Below are 20,519 nucleotides of genomic sequence, written 5' to 3'. Positions count from 1 at the left end.
CCAGAGAAAGCTTCAAAGCATAAGAGACAACACAAGTGAAAAAAATATGATTTGGGTTTGCCTCACAAAAGATCAAAGTGTCATCCGCAAAAAAGAAATGAGACAAGAACTATTCCTAGACCCCACCGAAAAAAACTAATAAGAACCCCTTATTCACAGTAGTGGATAACATTATTCTCAGAGCCTCCATAACCGCCACAAAAAACATAGGGGATAAAGAATCCCCCTATCTCAGGCCTCGAGAACTGTTAAAAAAGCCACTAGGAGTTCCATCAATCAAAGTAAAGATGCACCGTAAAGATCCACTCCCAACATTTTTCTCCAAGGCCACATCTCCTCAACAAATACTGTTGGAACCCCCAATTAACATGATCATAAGCCTTCTCTATATCCAATTTACAAATTCCACTTGGATCTCTTGATCTAATTATACTGTCAAGATATTCATTGGCAATAAGGACTAAGTCTAAAATCCGTCTCCCTCTGATGAAAGCATTCTGAGTCTTGGAAAAAACCTTCTTCAACACTATTTTCAGCTTGTTAGCTAGGGCTTTGGAAATAATTTTATAGATGTACTAGAGTAATAGGACAGAAAGCCTTTATGTACATGACCCTCACTTTCTCGCTTTGGTATTTCTTGGGTCATGCCTAGGAGTGTGCTAGACCTCCTTGCTTGTTGGTGGAAGTTTGGGAGTTCAAGGAGTGCTACAACATTGAAGATGGTGCCTACATGGAAGACCTACAAAGATGGTGCCTACATGGAAGACCTCAGAGTCTGAGAGTTCAAGGAGAGCTACACCTCATTAAGGCATGACCCAAGATAATATTCTTTCTTTTGCGAAAAAATCAAGACCTCAGAGTTTGTCCAAAAGAACTTTTTTTGCTTCACAACATTACCAAACACCTCTTCATTCCAGTTTTTCAAGTCGATTTTCAATGCTTTCAGTTTACATGCTAGTATAAAACTAGCAGAATCATGAAAACTCTAGGATATCTACCACGGTTTTTACCTTTTCCACAAAGCACTCTGAATTTAGCCACATATTTTCAAACTTGAAATACCATTTGCTCCTATAAACATCACCACTGATGCCTATATAAGGCAGAGGATATGGACCTCACTTTCCATAACGTCAATAGTCAGAGCATCTTAGGGGGCGAAGTCACAAAGTGAAAGTCAATAGTCCACAACAAAATGGAGTTGCTAAGTGGAAAAATTGAAATCTTTTGGAGGTAACCCAAGCCTTACTACCTATGCACGTTTGCAAATCTTACTGGGGTGATGCTTTGTTCCCCGTTTCCTATATCATCAATCGAATGCCATCTCGTGCTTGAATTTCAAGACACCTATTGAGGTGTTGTCACCACCATTTTCTTCTTCCAATTTTGTTATCCCTCCTCGAGTGTTTGGTTGTGCTTGCTTTATTCACAATCATGGTTCAACTCAGGGTAAATTAGATATTCAAGCGCTCAAATCCGTTTTTCTGGGGTACTTACCTACCCAAAAAGGTACAAGTGTTATCACCCTCTGTCAAAACAACATTTTGTGTTGAATGATGTCACTTTCTTTGAATCAAACCTTATTTTTCCTCTTCCCATACTTCTCTTCAGGGGGAGAATAGTGAAGAGAAGTTTGTGAGTACTTTGCTTACAACTGACCCACTTGTTGATGCGATATTACCTACTGATGAGCCATGTGAGCCACCCATTGAGAAGTTAAGAGCTTACTCCATACTCCAAAAGAGCAAGACTACTTCCTCACAATCATGCCAAGCAATGAACCCTGACTTAGGTAACCCTATCTCTGCACCTAGCTTAAACTCTTTACTCCCTGCCATTGATGACATTGACCATCCTATTGCTCAATGCAAATGGGTTAGATCTTGTACTCAACACCCTATATCTAACTTTGAGTCCTATCAGCATCTGTCGCCTTTATATCATTCATTTGGATCCTAATTGTCTTCCGTGTCTATTCCTCCAAATTTATAGAAGACAACTAGTGATCCACAGTGAAGGGAATAAATGCTGGAAGAGATGAGAGCCCTGCACAAAAATAACACAAGGGAGCTAGTCGAGTTGCCTAGTGCAAAAAGGTGATTAGATGCAAATGGGTGTTTATAGTGAAGCATAAAACCGATGAGTCAGTGGAAAGATATAAGGCCAGATTAGTCGCAAAAGGTTTTACTCAAACTTATGGAATAGACTTCGAGGAGGTGTATGCCCCAACAACAAAGATGAATTCTATTCGAGTCCTTTCTTTGGCAGCACACTTTGATTGATCACTTCAGCAGCTTGATGTGAATAATGCATTCCTTCATGGAGATCTAGAGGAAGAAGTATACATGGGACTTCTTCTTGGTCCTCAATGGTAAAGTGTGTAAATTGAAGAAGGTCCTATATGGGCTGAAACAATCTCCTAGGGCTTGGTTTAAGAGATTTTCCCAAGCTATGCATAGATTCGTCCATAAACAAAGTCAAGTGGATCATACACTCTTCATCAACATTTTTTTTTTTTTTTGATAAGTAAGAGAAATTTCATTAACAGCGCAAGAAGCGATCAAGTACACAGGTTGTATACAAGAACGGCAACTAAGAAGAAAAAGAAAACAGTACAAGAAAATCATTAAAACTAATCACTAGAGGGGCAAGGAACGCAGCCGTCCAAGAGTACAAAGAATAAAAGAAAAAAGAAATGAGCTCCTCAATGGTTCTTTCTTTGTCCTCGAACTGTCTATCATTGCGTTCCCTCCACAGGAACCATATAAGGCAACAAGGAACCATCTTCCACACAACCGCACTCTGAGAGCGACCACCTGTCCACCAGCAAGCGAAAAGATCAATCACCCGACGAGGCATAACCCAAGAAAGACTGAAGCGGCTAAAGATGGTATTCCAAAGGACGCAAGCGGTATCACAATGGAGAAGAAGAAAATTTATTAAGTGCAAATTTATTAAAAAAAAAGCGTAAGGTGCCCCTAGTACACACAGAGTATACAAGAAGTAACAACCTCACTACCGACCCTACAAAAACAGCCCACAAAACAACTCAACCCTAAGCTCCTAAAGCTCACACCCCTCAATCTTATCCCACCTCCAATGTTCCTCATCAAGGTCAAATAGGAAAGCCACAGATTTATCCTCTTCTCCCTTGTCCCCAAACCCTATCAAAGACCAAAACAAGGACCACTCCATAGGAGAAATAGCCTGGGAACCACCCGTAGAGTTGAAAGGACTAGTTCTACTAGAACAACCCCCTCCAGAGAAACCATGATCTGCCAGAAGAAGAGAGGACGAGCTCGAGCTCGATTTAAGAAACCCCGCCTAAGAAAGCCCACATCTTCGAGTTCCCCTTGACCCACCGCCGACTTCGGCTTCCTCACTTTACGCTTGTATTGAATCAATGGCTTCAACGTGGGCTCTTTCAAGGGAGAGAAAGGAAGAACCCTCCCTACCGGCGAGCCCACCTCACAACCCACACCCGGTGCAGCCGCCTCAGAAGAAACCGGATGAAAATCTCCCACCAAATCCAGCCAAGTCTCTGCCGACAGACCAGCACAGTCTTTAGTAGAAGTAGTGACCGTGGACGACGCTGTTGAAATTGCTAAACTGGATGTAGCAAAAGTCTTCTCTGTGAGCAACTTTTGGGTGAAATTGGGAGGGAGACGCACTTTGCTCTTTGCTAACCCGCACTGCTTGGTCTTCTTAGTGAAAGGCAACCTCCTGGAACCAGTCCGCATGCGAGCATAGGAGGACCAAACCCCAAAGCGTCTAAACTTCCCCAAACGTCTAAATAACCAGCCCAAACCCAAAAAGCCCAGTTTCGGTTTCAGCCCAAAAGAAATCCTACCCAAATGCGTTGGACGCCTGCACACCCGATCTAGCCAATCACCAACAGAGTCGAGAATCTTCCTGAAAAACCCAACTTCCTTCCCCGAAATTCGCAATCCCACTCGTGATCACCTTCTAAGCACATCTTCTTGCACCCTTTGCCACATCGATCCATGGAGCCAACTTCGTCGACTGCAACCCGAGTCTTGGAACACGCTAGAAGGTCCTTACACAACGGACCGGAAGAAGAATACTCCATAGCGTAGCAGTCATCCGCAAGGTCTTTACCCAGAGGACTGGAGAAAGACCTCTCCACAGCAAAACAATCCACCGCCTGCCGAAAGGGCTCCTGCTCCCGGTCAAGCCAAAAAATCTTCTCCTTCTCGCACCAAACCATCGTCGCCGTCTGAACACGAGGCCTGCCACCAATCGACGAGTGCACCGCCTCTGCGTACGACAATAAACCCGCGTCCTTGCCCAACCTCTTCCCCGGAGGGGCGCCACTAGAAGAATACACCACCGAGGATCCAAAGAAATCTAGCACTTTGCTTAGCTCCCCAGAAACATGCCCCCAACCCTGCCCGTCACAGCCTTCAGGAAACACAATCATTCCTCTCCAGCCACCCACATTGAACGTCACCACCAAGAATCGGCCGGAACTATTTCCACCTCTCCGAACGATGGTCATCTTCGAACCATCCCTAAAATATTTAACACAGTCCTCAAAGTCCGGATTTTGCAACACATCTTCCACCATTGACAATAACCAAGCAACGCAACCCAAACTCAGCCAAACCCGCCCTGAGAAGTCTTTCCTCTTCTTCGCCACACCCAACACAAAAGTTCCTTCCCTACTGAGAAGATGAAGGACTTAGCCTCCACAAAAAACCAGTTCTCCATACCCTACCGCACTCGACAACCCCCGACGTGGTTCACAACAGCCCCGGCGACAGGCCTCACATGGCTGAAAAACCTGAGAGACGCAAACTTCCCAGGAAAAACTCTTAAGTGAAGAGAGAGTAGGGAGAAGAAGAAAGTGTCACAACAATACCTTTTGCATCTCTTCATCAACATTCTTCATAAGGAATGGTAATTGCTTTAATTGTTTATGTAGACGATATCGTGTTGACCAGAAATGATGATGACGAAATAGGAAGGTTGAAAAAATATGTTTCCAAAGCTTTGATTTGTTAAGAGGAAAAATAATCCTTTTGTCGCTATTTATTTTTTTGTTTATATATTTTATCATAAAATTTCATTCTTCAATTGAAATAAATGTATTTAATATGTATTCACCATCTTGGCATCACAATTCAACTACCTGTTGGACCCCAGTCACAACTCTTAGAGTACATGTTTATTTAAGACAAAATGCATGCAACATTTCTTCTATATTTTTTCGTTCAATGACTGCATCTGTTATGAGAATAATGGCTATTCTTATGTCTCATCTCTCTATTTTTTTCTCTATTCTCCTCTTATTCTTAACCTAAACATTCTTCATGAGAGGAAGCAAAAAGCCAGAATGTTCACAATATTTAAGTATTTATACAAGGAACCAGAAGACGTCAATTACAATTCATATCTATTGCCATAGCCCTTAATGTCTCATAAAGGATCTTTTTATTCAGCACAAATTCAATTCTTATTTAAGATTTTATTTGCTGAAGGTGTACCTCAGTATGATGATAAGGACCTGATTTAATTGTGCCCATAAAGAGGAGGTCAGTCTCCTTGATAATCTGAAACAAAAATTATGACACAAGTTAAGATAGCTGCACAACATGTCCATAGTTTAAACGTTGCATTTTCTCCAAAGTAATTGACCGGGATATTGCTAAAGAAACCAATCCACACCAAGATAACATGACATGCTTAACAAGGGGCAAATTTTTTATCAGAAAGTACAAAGAGTTCCCACCTCTAAGCAAGATCATGAAGTTACAAGATTTATCTATGTATGGAAAATTTCAATAAGAAAATGCACAAATGACTAATAAAAGGTCCTTTAAAGAGTAACATGTGTGACCATGTATTGATGCAATCCAGGTCCCTTGAAAGTCAGAACACACAGTACGCAGCAGCAATTTCAACATGGAATCAGATGAAAATATCTCAAACATAATGTGGCAGCTCACAGTTAATGGCAACGTAAGGGGGCAAAAATACATCAGCAGAGACCTTGGGGGTATTAGCATTGTCTGGTAAGAGCATGTTAGTGTGCAGTATTCTTGATACATATTTTCTTACCATCTCTTAACTTAAGCTTCTGGAACAATCGGCTCTACAATGAGCATAAATGCATTTTGAAAAGGTATGAATGAACCTTTCCTTCGAACATTGGCTCCAATCATGTAATGATTAACTTAAGATTAAACCCACTAAAACATATTTAAATATTAATTAGCACTCAATTATAATAAAACTATGGACTCTATAGCAGGGACAACAAAATGTGCTCAAACCAGCAGTTGAGTACAAGAATAAAATAAACGTTTAAAACTAACACCACAAGTTGAGAACTTTAAGAGATGCAGGTTATGATTATTATTTTCTACTAGCAATATTCACAAGTATGTGTGTGTTACACATATACACATTCAAGACATTTGTTTATTTTTTGTGGTTTTTTTTTTTTGTTTGGGGGGGGGGGGGAAGGTAGTAAAGAATATGCTATACATGTGTTAATGTTAGTTGAATGTATCTAGACATGGCTGTAATCATCTGTGACTTATGGAATCTTTTTAGATCGCATATATAGACACTTGAAAATGACCATAAAATTCCACTCCCAACTCCTGAACGAGAAACTTTTGTGGGTGTAATGTTTCAATTCAATACAGTGTGTATTTGGAATAGCGTGCTTTTGTGCTATACGATTTTCCACTTCACTAAAGTACCTTCTTTTAATTATACAGAAACAGGTAGGAAGCATGCCGCATGCCTCACCATCTAAAGTGGACTAAAAAGGGGGAGGAAAATAAAAACAGAAGACACGGTGGAATTTAACTTTTATTATATACCTTGTAAAGAGGAATGTTCACAGAGCAAAATATTTTCGAAAAATTAGAACTCTAACTCACAATATGAACTGTAACTTTATAAAATGGGGCTGAAAACAAGATATCATAACAAATCGCCAATGGATACAAAGAAGGGAACCATCTTTTTTATGTTAGACGATAATCTGTAGGAAACAAAGGACTAAAAGGGACACTGCTAGCAGAGTTAAGACAAGATGGATTAGTGTTCCAGCAATGGGCCATCAAAGACACCATCAGACTAGTGGAAGGACAAAAGAACAGAGGTTCCAAGACATGTTGGGCTATTCTTGGGAGAATATGTAGCCTTTAAAAAATAAAATGGGCAAAAAGATTGCAAGTAACCCGGCTAGACTGCATTCATCAAATTATAAACACGAATATAGATTTTCATTACATGTTAAAACTCCTTCAGTTAATTTAGTTAAAGTGATAAATTCATGGGAAAATGCATAGACTGAATTCCCTCAAACCTTTTGAATCTCATTTGAATTTATGTTATGCTGCCCAGTCCCATCTATAAACATTTTGTCTGCCATATCCTTCAACTTTTTCTGTACATCAGCAGGTTGAAGAGGTGATGAATGCTGTTGCTTCACGTATATCGAATCCTTTCCCCCCATCTTCACACCAACTATAACATGTGTACCATACTTCTCAACAAACCTGGACTCATACAAACGCAACAAAGTTTGATAAAATTTCTAAACTTAATAAAAGTTATTACTACACAAAATATAAACAAAATTTGGTAACTGGTAAGAAACATTAAATAGAACAAATTTTACATAGAAAATGTATGTGTAAAATGAGATGAATCTTTTTACTCTTAATGACACCTATGAGGCAACAATATACAGAGGTTGAGTTGGAAAGTTGTATACATATCTCAACTACCAAAAATAGCAAATCCTGATGCTGGAGCAACAAGGAAGAGGAAGAAGCTTCATCAGAGCTTATTTCAGATTTATAATAATTTTCACTATCTAGTCAATTACAGTATTTTAGGACTTTAGTAAAATCTGGAATGGACCAAATTCATGGACTTTTATTGTTAGGGATTTTATGCTTTTTAATGAGGCTAGGGTTCTTTCTTTTTTTCTTTTTTCTTTTTTTTTTTTCTTTTTGAAATGAGTGAGTTTAACTGCAAGGGGAGGGGGAGAGACAGGCTTTGTTCTTTTTAAGTCCAAGGTAACTTGGGGACCTAGTGGACTGATAGTTATCAGTAACTTGAAATAGGCATTAGGGCTTCCAATCATGAATTTATGAATTTATTTGGACTTTTGTACTCGTTTTATTGCCAATATGCTTCTCAAGAAAACCTTTGCTAACTAGGGTAATTTCTCTCCTCTTTCTTGTTGGAGTGTTCTCTCTCCCTCCCTCCCTCCCTCCCTCCCTCAAGTGTTTTCCTAATTTCCATTCTTTACGCTGCACAGCTCCCTCTAATAATCTGTCACACACTCTACTTCCTTCCTGTACCTACAATCAGCCCCTTCAACAAGTTAAGATTCTTACCTCCATAACCATTGCTCCTCTCTTTCTTCTCACACTTCCTTCTGCCCTTCCACCACCTCATCCCTTCTCCAACATGAAATCCTCAATCCAAGTGGTGGAGCATGTCATCTTCCTGGATCATCCCTTTCTCTTTCTCTTTGTTGCAAGCCAAAATAGACAAACTGATCAAGCATGGATGTATCTTCGGCATGACTCAGCTTGGTGTTAGGCCCCTATATCCATTGGGCAAATTTCAAATAACCAACAACATCAGTCAATGGGGAAATTTTGCCCGAAACTACAACAACCAAACCATGAACATCCCTGACAATATTAACCTAACCATTTTTTCTGGGACAGCTATTGATCTTAGCCTTTGTTTTCAAACATTGGGGGTTTCTCACGAGGGGAATGAGAAGGCCTTTTTAGACTTCATGGCTCTAATTGATGCGGAGCATCGTCTAGAAGTTCCAGTCCCCACTCCTAAGTTTAAAAGGTGTCGTGAAGTGAAGAACCTAGAGTGCACTATTAACTATGATGCTAGGGGTTTTGGTTCTAGCCAGGGCAAGGCAAGAGGGCCTCTAATGTAACGTTTTAGTCTCTGGGTTTTGTGGGCTGGTTTTGTAGGGGTCTTTGGTCTCCTTATGTTTTTGGGTTTTTCGGGTGTTTTTCATCTCTCCTCTTGCTCTCCTGTTTTGGTTTCCTCTTTGTATACTTCATGTATGCTTAGGGGTGCCTTTTACGCTTTTTATAAAATTCTCTACTTACTTATCAAAAAAAACAATATTAACCTAACCATTTTTTCTTTCCCCGCCCAATTATCCCACTCCTCTCATTCTCCACATTCTTTCTCTTTCTCCTATTTCTCTTTGGAATAGCATGGGGTAGGCACATGCCAAGAGGCTAGTAAGAATGAATAAATATATGTATGTAATAGTATATGCCTAATGTACATAAATATGCCTGTCCTCTCTCTCCCTCTCTCCACATTATTTTTCTTTCTCCTATTCCTCTCTCGATTAACAGACTACCACTTGTGTAGTCACGTGCCAATAGGTTAGTAAGTAAGTGTTAAAGCACAAGGACTCTTATCCAAGAGTCCGAGTGTTGAAGGTCTCTTAGCTTCAACCAAAGATAAGAGTTTTAGATAACCTTGAGGTTTGAATTGTAACCGGTTAGACTTAGATCAAAATAGGTTTAGATCAAACCTATCCCTAACCGTGTATATCTATTTAGATCAGAATAGTTTTAGTTCAAACCTATCTCTACGAATGTATATCTCATAGCCTCTCCCTAACCGTGTATATCATATAGTTAGAAGCAATAGCTAAATTAAACTCTTGTAACCTATTGCTATATATACAAGTACAATCAACCTGATTCAATAAGGTTGCAAAACGTTATTCAAAGAGAATTCTTTTAGTAAGTATCAGAGCAACAAAAAGACTAATCGTCTGCTCATCTTTCTTGCTCCTTCCTTTCTCTTCTCAATGGTCGAATCTAGTGTTACCACTGATTCCAGTTCCACCACCCAATCTTCTACGTTCAATATCCCACATACGAACCACTCTCCTTCCATCAAACTGACCAAGGACAATTACATGGCCTGGCAGTTCCAACTCCTTGCATATCTTCGAGGACAAGATGTGTATGGCTTCATTGATGGCACGGTTCTTCCTCCTGCTCAACTGATAGTGAATCCTGTCACTACCCCTGGAGCTCCTGTGATGATTGCCAACCCAAAATATCTCTCTTGGTATCAACGAGATCAGCTCATCATCAGCGTCCTGGTCTCCAACTTGTCAGACTCCTATGTCTCCCATGCTGTGGGCTGCACCACATCTCGTGCACTATGGGAATCGCTGGAAAAATGTTTGCTTCCCAAGCCCATGCCCGAATTATGCAAGTTCACTTCCAACTTGCTACCTTAAAAAAAGGTAATTCCTCCATAACCGACTATTTCCACAAGCTGAAAACTCTCAGCGACACGCTCGCTGCATGTGGCCAACCTCTCAACGACTTTGAGGCTGTCTCCTTCCTGTTAGCTGGACTTGGATCGGAGTTTGATCCTTTGGTCACCTCAGTCACTACTCGGGTTGATCCCATCTCCCGAGATGATATCTATGGCCTGCTCCTCGCCCATGAGATGCGCCTCGAGTAGCAACTGGCCAACACAGATATCTCCAATGCCACTGCTCATGTCACTACCAGAAACTCTGGCAATTCTAGCCAACGTGATCGCAGCTTCAATACTATCCGTGGCCTTGGTTTCCCAAATGGTCGTGGCTATCGTACCCCCTTTCCTGGTAGACGTGGTCAATCTTCTGGTCGCCATGGTCGTGGCCATGCAGGATCCTCTCGACCTCTCTGTCAGATATGCAACAAACTGGGTCACTATGCCACCACTTGCAATCAACGATTTGATCAAACTTCTCAGCATGAAGCTCAGTCCCCATTGCAGGCTTTCTACTCCTCTCCTAGCCTACCAACAGATGATAGCTGGTATCCTGATTCCAGGGCTACTCATCAACTCACTCATGACTTGACCAACCTCACTTTGTCCTCTGATGCTTACATGGGTTTTGACCAAATTCAGGTGGGAAATGGTAAAGGTTTGTCTATCCATAATATTGGCTCTGCCATTCTATCTTCTCCACGTCGTTCTTTTCTTCTTAAACAATTACTGCATGTCCCCTCTATTTGCAAAAATCTTTTGTATGTCCATCAATTTGCTCATGATAAAGATGTATATTTTGAGTTTCACTCTTCTTTTTTTGTCATCAAGGCCTGTCAAACCAGGTCAATCCTTCACTGGGGTCCACTTAAGAATGCCCTTTATCAGCTGTTGCCTTCTCCCACTTCCTCTCCATCTCCATACTCTCTTGTTGGTGAAAGGACTTCCGCTGATCAATGGCACAAACACTTGGGTCATCCTGCTCTATGCACTGTTAAGCACATGATTTCCAAGTTTTCCCTTCCTGCTTTTTCCAATTAGCCGATTGCTTCTTGTGTCTCCTGCCAACAAGCTAAAGCACATCAGCTTCCCTTCTCACCATCTACTTCAGTTTTTAATCTTCCTTCAGAGTTAGTTTTTTCAGATATATGGGGTCCTTTTCCTATTGTTTCCTCTAATGGGAACAAGTACTATGTTACCTTTATTGATGCATTCAGCCGATTTACTTGGCTTTTTCCAATTCAATGCAAATCTGATGTCTTTTCTATTTTTCTTCACTTTCAATCTATGGTTGAACGTCTCATGAACACTAAAATCAAACAAATTCAAACTGATTGGGGTGGGGAATTTCATCCTTTAAACACATTTTTTCACAAACATGGCATTATCCATCGTATTTCATATCCTCATACACATCAACAAGAAGGTTGTGTTGAGCGCAAACATAGACATATCATTGATACATTTCTTGCTCATCTTGCTGAAAGTCATGTTCCCAAAACTTTCTGGGATGAAGCTTGCCAAACTTCATGTTACCTAATCAATCGTCTCCCCACATCAATCCCACAAAATATCTCTCCTTTCCAAAAGCTTTTTAATCACAGCCCCGATTACAACTTTTTAAGAATTTTCAATTGTGCATGCTTTCCTAATCTTCGTCCTTATAATCAACATAAATTTGATTTTCGGTCCAAAGAATGTGTCTTCCTAGGTTATAGCCGAAATCTTAAAGGCTACAAATGTTTCCATATCCCAACAGCCCGAATGTACATCTCTCGTGATGTTGTGTTCCATGAAAAAATCCTTTCCCTTTTCTTCTCCTTCATCGACATCTATTCCAAATTCGCAGGCTTTCTCTACCTTATTACCATCCTCCTTAACACTACCTCCCTACCCAGTCAGTTCTCCACCTGCAGCAGCAAGTCCTTTTCCTTTTCTTCCTTTATCACCTGCTGCATCCAGTGTTTCATCCAGTTCCTTAGAATCCTCTTATGTGTCTAGTTCCCCTCATCCCTGCCCTACTCCCACCTGGTTACATCCAATGGTCACCCGTGCACAGAATCAAATTGTGCAACTGAGGATCTTCACGGATGCCAGAGTTAAATATCATATCTCTCGGGCTCTATTGGCTGTACAAGATTTAGCACTTACAGATTCCAATGCTGTCAAAATACCCGAGTGGAGGCAGGCTATGCAGACAGAATTTAATGCTCTCCTTCAGAACCAGACTTGGACTCTAGTTCCTCCTCAACAAGCTACAAACCTTGTGGGCTGCAAGTGGGTGTTCAAAGTTCAAAGAAAGGCGGATGTATCCATTGAAAGGCATAAAGCTCACCTTGTAGCTAAAGGATTCCATCAACAGGCTGGTCTAGACTATGGAGAGACTTTCAGCCCGGTTGTTAAACCTACAACCATTCGGATAGTGTTATCTTTGGCTTACTCTTGCGGCTGGGACATGCGCCAAATTGACATTCAAAACGCCTTTCTACATGGCTATCTAGATGAAGAAGCCTATATGTCTCAACCTCCAGGTTTCTCTCATCCAAGTCTACCGAATCATGTTTGTAAGCTACAAAAAGCCCTCTATGGCTTGAAACAAGCACCAAGAGCCTAGTTTGCACGATTGAGTACCAAGCTTTATGAACTGGGTTTTACTAGTTCTAAGGCAGATTCTTCTCTCTTTATTTTACGAACTTCATCATTAACTATGTTTGTTTTAGTCTATGTTGATGATATCATCATCACTGCCTCTGTTCCAGCAGCTATTTCAGATCTTTTGCAGCAGCTTCCAATGTCCTTTGCAGTCAAAGATCTTGGCAAACTGAACTACTTCCTCAGTGTGGAAGTCACTCCCCTGAAAACTGGTCTTTTACTCTCCCAAAGACGTTACATCCTTGACTTGCTCAAGCGTACAAATATGCTGGAAGCTAAGCCCATTTCATCTCCAATGTCTTCTTCCAGCTCTCTCTCAGCATTTGATGGTGATTCCATGGACGATCCTTTGCTCTATCGAAGCACCATGGGATCCTTGCAATATTTATCCCTCACGCGACCAAACTTGGCTTTTGCAGTAAACCGAGTGTGTCAATTCATGCACAAGCCCTCTAAACTTCACTGGCAAGCTGTTTAGGGTTGAGTATAAGAAACATCCCACGGTGTCCAGATCGAGTACCAAGCTGAGTATAAGTCGGTTGCCAATGCCACAGCCGAACTGCTATGGATTCAGTATCATCTCTGGGATCTTGGTGTTCAACTCCCTTCTCCTCCAAAGTTATGGTGTGATAACATTGGAGCCACATACTTGGCAGCCAACCCGGTTTTCCATGCTAGAACCAAACATGTGGAAATCGATTTCCACTTCGTTCGTGATCAGGTTGCTGCCAAGACTCTACAAATTCTGTTCATCCCCAGCAAAGAGCAAATCACTGATGTCCTCACCAAACCAATTGTTTCCAACCGGTTTCAATGGTTCTGCTCCAAGCTCAACGTGCACCCTGACCCGCTAACCTTGAGGGGGAATGTTAAAGCACAAGGACTCTTATCAAGAGTCCAAGTGTTGAAGGTCTCTTAGCTTCAACCGAAGATAAGAGTTTTAGATGACCTTGAGGTTTGAATTATAACCGGTTAGACTTAGATCGGAATAGGTTTAGATCAAACCTATCCCTAACCGTATATCTATTTAGATCAGAATAGTTTTAGTTCAAACCTGCATCTATGAATGTATATCTCATAGCCTCTCCCTAACCGTGTATATCATATAGTTAGAAGCAATAGCTGAATTAAACTCTTGTAACATATTGCTATATATACAAGTACAAACAACCTGATTCAATAAGGTTGAAAAACGTTATTCAAAGAGAATTATTTTAGTAAGCATAAATGTGTAGTCCTATTTCTCTCTCTCCAATATCTTTTTCTTTCTCCTCTTTGTCTCTAGTTACACATGCCAAGAGGCTAATATGCATGAATGAATTTTTATTTTTATTTTTTTTTTTTCGGGATAAGTAATTGGCCCCAAGGGGAGATGGAAGGGGAGATTCAAACTATGTATGAATAAATATTTGTATATGTGTATATGTCTAATATATCTAAATATGTCTTTCTCTCTCTCCAAATTCTTTTCTTTCTCCTATTTATTTCTCTTGGCTGAAGAGACTAGCACGAGCATAGGCACCTGCTAAGAGGCTAGTATGTACAGGTCATGTCTAGTATATGTATATCTCTGCGCTTTCTTTTTCCTTCTCCTCTTTATTCCGTCTAAAGAGACTTGCAAATGTCAAAATGCTAGTAAATATGTATAAATGCTAAAACAAATTAAGATTTTTTATGACAAATAAGTTGCGAAAAAAATTATATAAATCAACTATATGCAGGAGACAATATGTGGTTTGATACAAAGGCCTACGTCTACAAGTAAAAGCAATCAGGAAGACAATAATGGGGGTGAGAGGCACTCAAAACCTAGACTCCAATACACCAGAAACCTTATAAGCGACCAGACTACTTATTTAGGAAACCCCACTTTGGGCCTTAAATTTTTTTTCGATAGGTAACCAAAGAAACATATAAAAAGCGTAAGGCGCCTCTAAGCATACAGGAAGAATACAAATGAAACCAAACACGAGCAAGCAAGATCCTCTTGACACTGACCCTCTATAATTAAAGTCAAGAAATCCAAAAATCCTTTCTCATCACCCTCGAAAGAGATCCCTACAGTGTGATAGCACGATTTTGCGTCCTGCACCACCTCATGGTACCCTATAACCCCTGCACCTCTACCTCTTCCTCTCCAACACCAGCCCCATCTAGATCATCTCTCTGCGATGGTCCTCCCATCTCAGAAGGAGATGAGATAACATGCATTGCGGGACTCGGACTAAGAAACCCCCGCCAAAGAAACCCTTTCGCCGGGGGAGAGACGGTGGTTGCCTCCACGAACTCAACAATCAATCCGATCAACTTCACATCCTTCATCTTCCGAGAATAACTCAACACCGGCTTGGAATCTGACGGATACAGAGGTTCCCTAGCCTCCAACATCACGGGATGCGGGAGGCAGAGCCTATCATCCAGCGCTGCCGCCCCTGAAAGGTCACCTTAAATTGCTTCAGCCAAATCATCACTTAGGCTGAAGTACTCACTTGGACCGAAGTCCCCAATTCGATGAGAGATTTTATGGGGCTAAAGCCACCAAACCCTTGATACCAATATCTATTTTACAGGGCTTGAACTACAATGCATTACTCTATTTTTTATGTGGGATTACCTTCCTTTTTTTTTTTTTTTTTTTTTTTTTGGTGTCCTTTTTGTATACTCCCTGTATGCTTAGGGGCGCCTTTTACGCTTTTCTAATATATTCTGCTTATTACCTATCAAAAAAAAACTATGCACCTCCTGACTTCTCTATTTTGCAATGAGAGATTTATTAGAATTTGAAGCAATTTACAAAAAATCCTTTCTTTTTTTTGATAAGTAAGCAAAATTTATTAAAGAAAACATAAGACGCCCCTAAGTACATAGGTAGTATACACAGGAACAACCAAAGCTAACCCGCAAAAACCCACAGAACCTAAACCCTAGAAACCTAAAAAAAAAAAACACCCAAAAACAACCCACAACCCACCAAGGCACACAACGCTACGTCACGCGAGCTTTGCCTTTCCTACGCCTAAAGGAAGATTTTACAAAAAATCTCTACCTTACTCAAATTCTATCAAGCCGGATAACATAAAATTTCCTCAAATACCTCCTCAAAAAAATACTTCCACCAAGACATTTAAAGAAATTTGAGGAAATTTGAGGGGCGAGTGTTTTGGTGGAAGTATTTTTTGAGGAGGTATTTGAGGAAATTTTATGTTATCTGGCTTGATAGAATTCGAGTAAGGTGGAGATTTTTTGTAAAAGCTTCCTCTAGGCGTAGGAAAGGCAAGGCTCACATGACGTAGGGTTGAATGCTTTGGTGGGTTGTGGGAGGTGGGTAGCAAGGCAAGGTAGGAAATGTATGAGAGCATGAGCATGATGAATGTATGGTATGATGAGCATGAGCATGGAACAAAATCATTAAAATTGAACGTAAGACCAAGGTTGAAAGACATCTTGGCAGAGCAAGTGTAAGATCAGTAGGTATAAAGCCACATGGCATCAGAAACAAAACCAGAGGTTTGAGTCCCACATCACATAGCAACTAAGAGCAAGTGTGGCCTTTAAAATCGCAAATTAGCCTATAAAATTTTGCTTTTTCAAAAAAGCATCTCCTTGACTGCGATTTGAAAAAACAGTTTTTTGCGTTTTCAAATCACAACTTTTTAAAAACGCAATTCCCAAACGATTCATTTTCTGCGATTTGATTTAAACTCGCATTTTTTGTCTACGAAATTGCAATCTCAAATGCACCCTTAGTCATTCATGGTCATAGTAATGATGTCAACTGATGGTGTGGTTGAGCTAATTCATAAAACAAGATAAGAAAATGCATGGATTATTGCTCCATTAACAAACATATGATGGCCTCATTGAATTTATTTCCAAGAAGTGAAAAACAAATATTAGTCATAATTTAGCCTGTTTAAAGACAAATACAACATTCCACATACATAGAATAGTATTATGGAATAAACGTGAAAAAATCAGTTTGAACCCGAAGTATTTTCCCTTTATATTTTGAAATTATTACTTTTGAAGCCCGTGTAGAGAAATAGTTGCAAGTAGCGGATAAGCATGACTAGCCTTGGTCAATGTTATTTTTTTGGTAACTAATCTTTTTCTTGGGTTTACAACAACCAACATGCTAATGGAAATAAATGAAGTTTTGCCAAGCAATTCTACTATTCCCATAAGAACACTTCATGAGAAAGGATGCAAACAAGCAGATAGACCAATAACAAGGTTAAAGAGTTAGATGAATCCCAAAAACGTTAAGTAAACCCACTTGAGACAGCTCTATCATACAAAAGTTATTTTTTAAAAAACTATTTTTATGGTGTTAATGGAAATTTTTTTTTTTTTTTTTTTAAGTAAGAAAGATTTATTAAAAAAGCGCAAGGCACTCGTAAATACATAGGAAGTTAATGAAAATGTGGTGACCATGTTGGATGGAAGAGGAGATACGAAAGTGATTTATGGAGGCCCATGAGACTAAACAATATTGATGAGGATGAGAAGAAAAAATTAATTCAAAGAGTAAAACCCCACCCTCCCCCCAAATGAAAAAAAACAAAAAAGAAAGAAGCAAGTAAAGGAAATCCCAAAAAGGGAAATTCTACATTGATCGTAAACTTCTTTCAGTAAATAATTTGTAAGCTAATGTTTGCAGATACAATGCCCACAGCTCAATGAAGATAAAGCTGAAAGCCATAGAACATACCTTGCCAATGCAGCAGGATCCCATGATGATGGGATGGCTTGTTTAACATGATCACACAATACTACCTGTGATTTTTCTAGTGCAATGTTGTAGAGTGTGAAGACGACACCATCAAAAGCAAGGCTTTTAGTGTTGGCAGCATCTTTCTGCCAGCCTCCTGTGAATTCAAATGCAGCATTGAAGTGGCCCGAGGGAATTTTACCAGAAAGAGATAGTTCCTGGTTAAACTGCTCTGACATCTAGAAATGTAAAACATATAATAAGGCATACCCTGGTTAAAATACACACATTGAAACTGAAAATCACAGTATGTTTAAAGGAATTATTTCAGTAATATCTTATAACAAATATGACAAGTCTTTTTTAAAATTCAAAAGAAAGTAAAAGATCTATAACCACTATCTCTCCCACCCTTATCATGGCAGGAAAACAGAAAACTAAGCGATAATTTAATCACTGGAAGCCTTGAAATCGCCATGACTCCATTTCTCAAAGAATATGAAACAAACAACTATTTACAATTAATAGTGAAATCGGGGAAAATAACCATTCTAAGTAGTCTTCTAGTCTGTGCCAACATGCATGAATGGTTAATGTTAGACCAGAGACGAATAATATACTTCTAAGAGTAATTATAGAAAAGTAAGAGAATGGCTACACTAAGACGAACACTAAAAAGCAATTTATCCATCGAACGTACTTCTCGAAACTCCTAATTAGTTTTTGCATAGCACTTGAAATCACAAACCCGTCAAAGAAATATAAACCTATCACTAAAATTTCGCTTCAAATATAGGTTTGTAGATTTCCTGGCGCAATGTTATTTGATGAATTTGTGTAAAATCAAACAGTAAAAAACAGAAAAAACACAATTCAGTTACCAAAGCTGGTGTGTTGAAAGTGTTAAAGAGAGAAGAAATAGACTAGGACAAAGTCATAATTCAAATTTCCATATAACCTCCAGAAAAAAAAAAAAAAAAAAAAAAAAAAAAAAATCTAAACCCATTCATAGAACCTACAAAATTCAGACAAAAATGAAACAAACAAAAACAGAACTTCTTATGACCAAAAAAAAAGTTGCAAAAAATCAACCCTCCAAGAACGCCCTCTCCACTAATGAGTTTCAGAAAGCCGAAAAAAAAAATATATATAGAGTCTCTAGTAATAGGCCATACCTGTTGAAAAGAGAGAACATCGGAGGCGAACCTGAGACGCTCCCCTTTATCACACTTGATGGACTTGGGCACGTTTCGAACTGAGATTCTACCTGGGACCACCAAGTCCCGGACCTGATCATCGTCGATCACGATCAGCCTCGGCTCGGCCGAGCTCCTCTTGCAGTACTTAAGGTTCAAATCCTCCGTCAGGTCGTACCCTAACCCTATTGCCTTTATAGCCATCTCCACCGCCGCCTTCTGCGCAACCATCTTCTGCTTACTACTCATTATGCTCAATCCAACACACAAACTCTCTCTCTCTCTCTCTCTCTCTCTCTCTCTCGCTACTGTATCATCATCCAAAAAGGCTCCAGAAATCTGAGAGAAATCCCGGACTTGAAAGAATTTACAACGGAAGTAGAAGATAGGAGATCAAGTCGTTTCGGGTCCTGACTCATTACTGGTCAAAGCGTGAGATTTTCAACCATGTTGTTAAATTCTATTTTAAATGGTTTGGTGGGTGATTGGTGAAAGGGGTTTAGAGAGAGAAGTCAAAGGTTGAGGGCTGGCGTCTGATTCAGGGAATCCGCAGTTGCCATTGGCGAAGCTCTAGTTGCCTTCCAGTTTTTGGCATTTTCTAACTTTATATTACAGAACGAATGTTTTGACTTTTGGGATTTATTTTATTTATTTATTTATACACCACGCGAACACAAGACAGTACTGTATTTTGTGTTTCATTGAAAATGAATATTCTATTGAGTTCTTTGATTTGGAACAACTTTGAAAATGATTTCTGGGTGGGAAGAAGAGTGGACTATTTCGGCGGCCGTATTGATTATGCCCACGTGAATTTTATTTTAATTGTGGAACCAAACAAACCCCTTTGCACTCTCGACCTAGTTGCGTGGATATATCTCCTTTCCCATTGTCTCAAATTCAAATTCAAATTTAAATAATAATAATAATAATAATAAACCCAAGTGAGATATTTGTTATTTTTCTAAAATAAATATCTTAAAAAGACAATAAAACCGAGTTTATATAAAAGTAAAAATTATATATGGTTTATTATAATGAATAATGTTTCTTACATTACTTTCGTACAATTTTTGTACAATTCTAATACTTTTTTTAATATCAACTATTGAATATTTAAGTGTCTCATATAAAAAAACAAATCCAATGATTGATCATAAAAAAATAATAATAAAAAAAAAAGTTGTTAGAATTACACAACAATTACTTCTCTATTATAAATATGTTTATTACAAATATAAGGTCGGTGATGTTAATTTTTATAATGTTATAAGTTAAAATTAATTTATGTAATTCACACAAATGATGAACTCTTAACAATAATTAAGTAATAATTATTATGGATTTACAACATATAAATAATAAACAGTGATGATATTTAGTTTGTATAAGGAATTAATAACTTAATTGAGTAGCTTTTAAATAAGTTCGAGTTCATTTGAAAATAAATGCACAAAGTTTTAACATATTATGTAATGAGTAACGGTAGAGACCATTTTTTTATCATCCGAAAGTTGATATGGCTTTTAAAATTACCATTGAATTAAAATTCAACAGTGATCTGTCACAAATCTAATAATAATTTTAAAAGCCACATCAATTTAAGAGGATAAAAATATGATCCCTAACATTACTCATTA

The 20,519-nt window shown here is 39.2% G+C and overlaps 1 protein-coding gene across 1 annotated transcript in view; it reads right to left on the bottom strand.

Moving 5' to 3' along the window:
* LOC133857189 (MACPF domain-containing protein At4g24290-like) overlaps nt 1–19,470 on the bottom strand; it is a 29,915-nt gene extending 10,445 nt beyond the window's left edge. Inside the window, exons 1-4 of the mRNA XM_062292346.1 lie at nt 18,859–19,470; nt 17,684–17,922; nt 7,346–7,538; nt 5,508–5,573 (exon numbers count right to left, since the gene is read on the bottom strand). Coding sequence (XP_062148330.1) covers nt 5,508–5,573; nt 7,346–7,538; nt 17,684–17,922; nt 18,859–19,128 — 768 coding nt within the window. The 5' untranslated portion in view covers nt 19,129–19,470. The remainder of the gene's footprint in view (nt 1–5,507; nt 5,574–7,345; nt 7,539–17,683; nt 17,923–18,858) is intronic.
* Nucleotides 19,471–20,519: the final 1,049 nt, after the last annotated feature.

The sequence above is a fragment of the Alnus glutinosa genome, chromosome 14 (genome assembly GCF_958979055.1).
Source record: "Alnus glutinosa chromosome 14, dhAlnGlut1.1, whole genome shotgun sequence".
In the NCBI taxonomy this organism is placed as follows: Eukaryota; Viridiplantae; Streptophyta; class Magnoliopsida; order Fagales; family Betulaceae; genus Alnus; species Alnus glutinosa.
The sequence above is the reverse complement of the archived record's forward strand: the minus strand, read 5'-3'. Positions and strand labels throughout refer to the sequence as shown.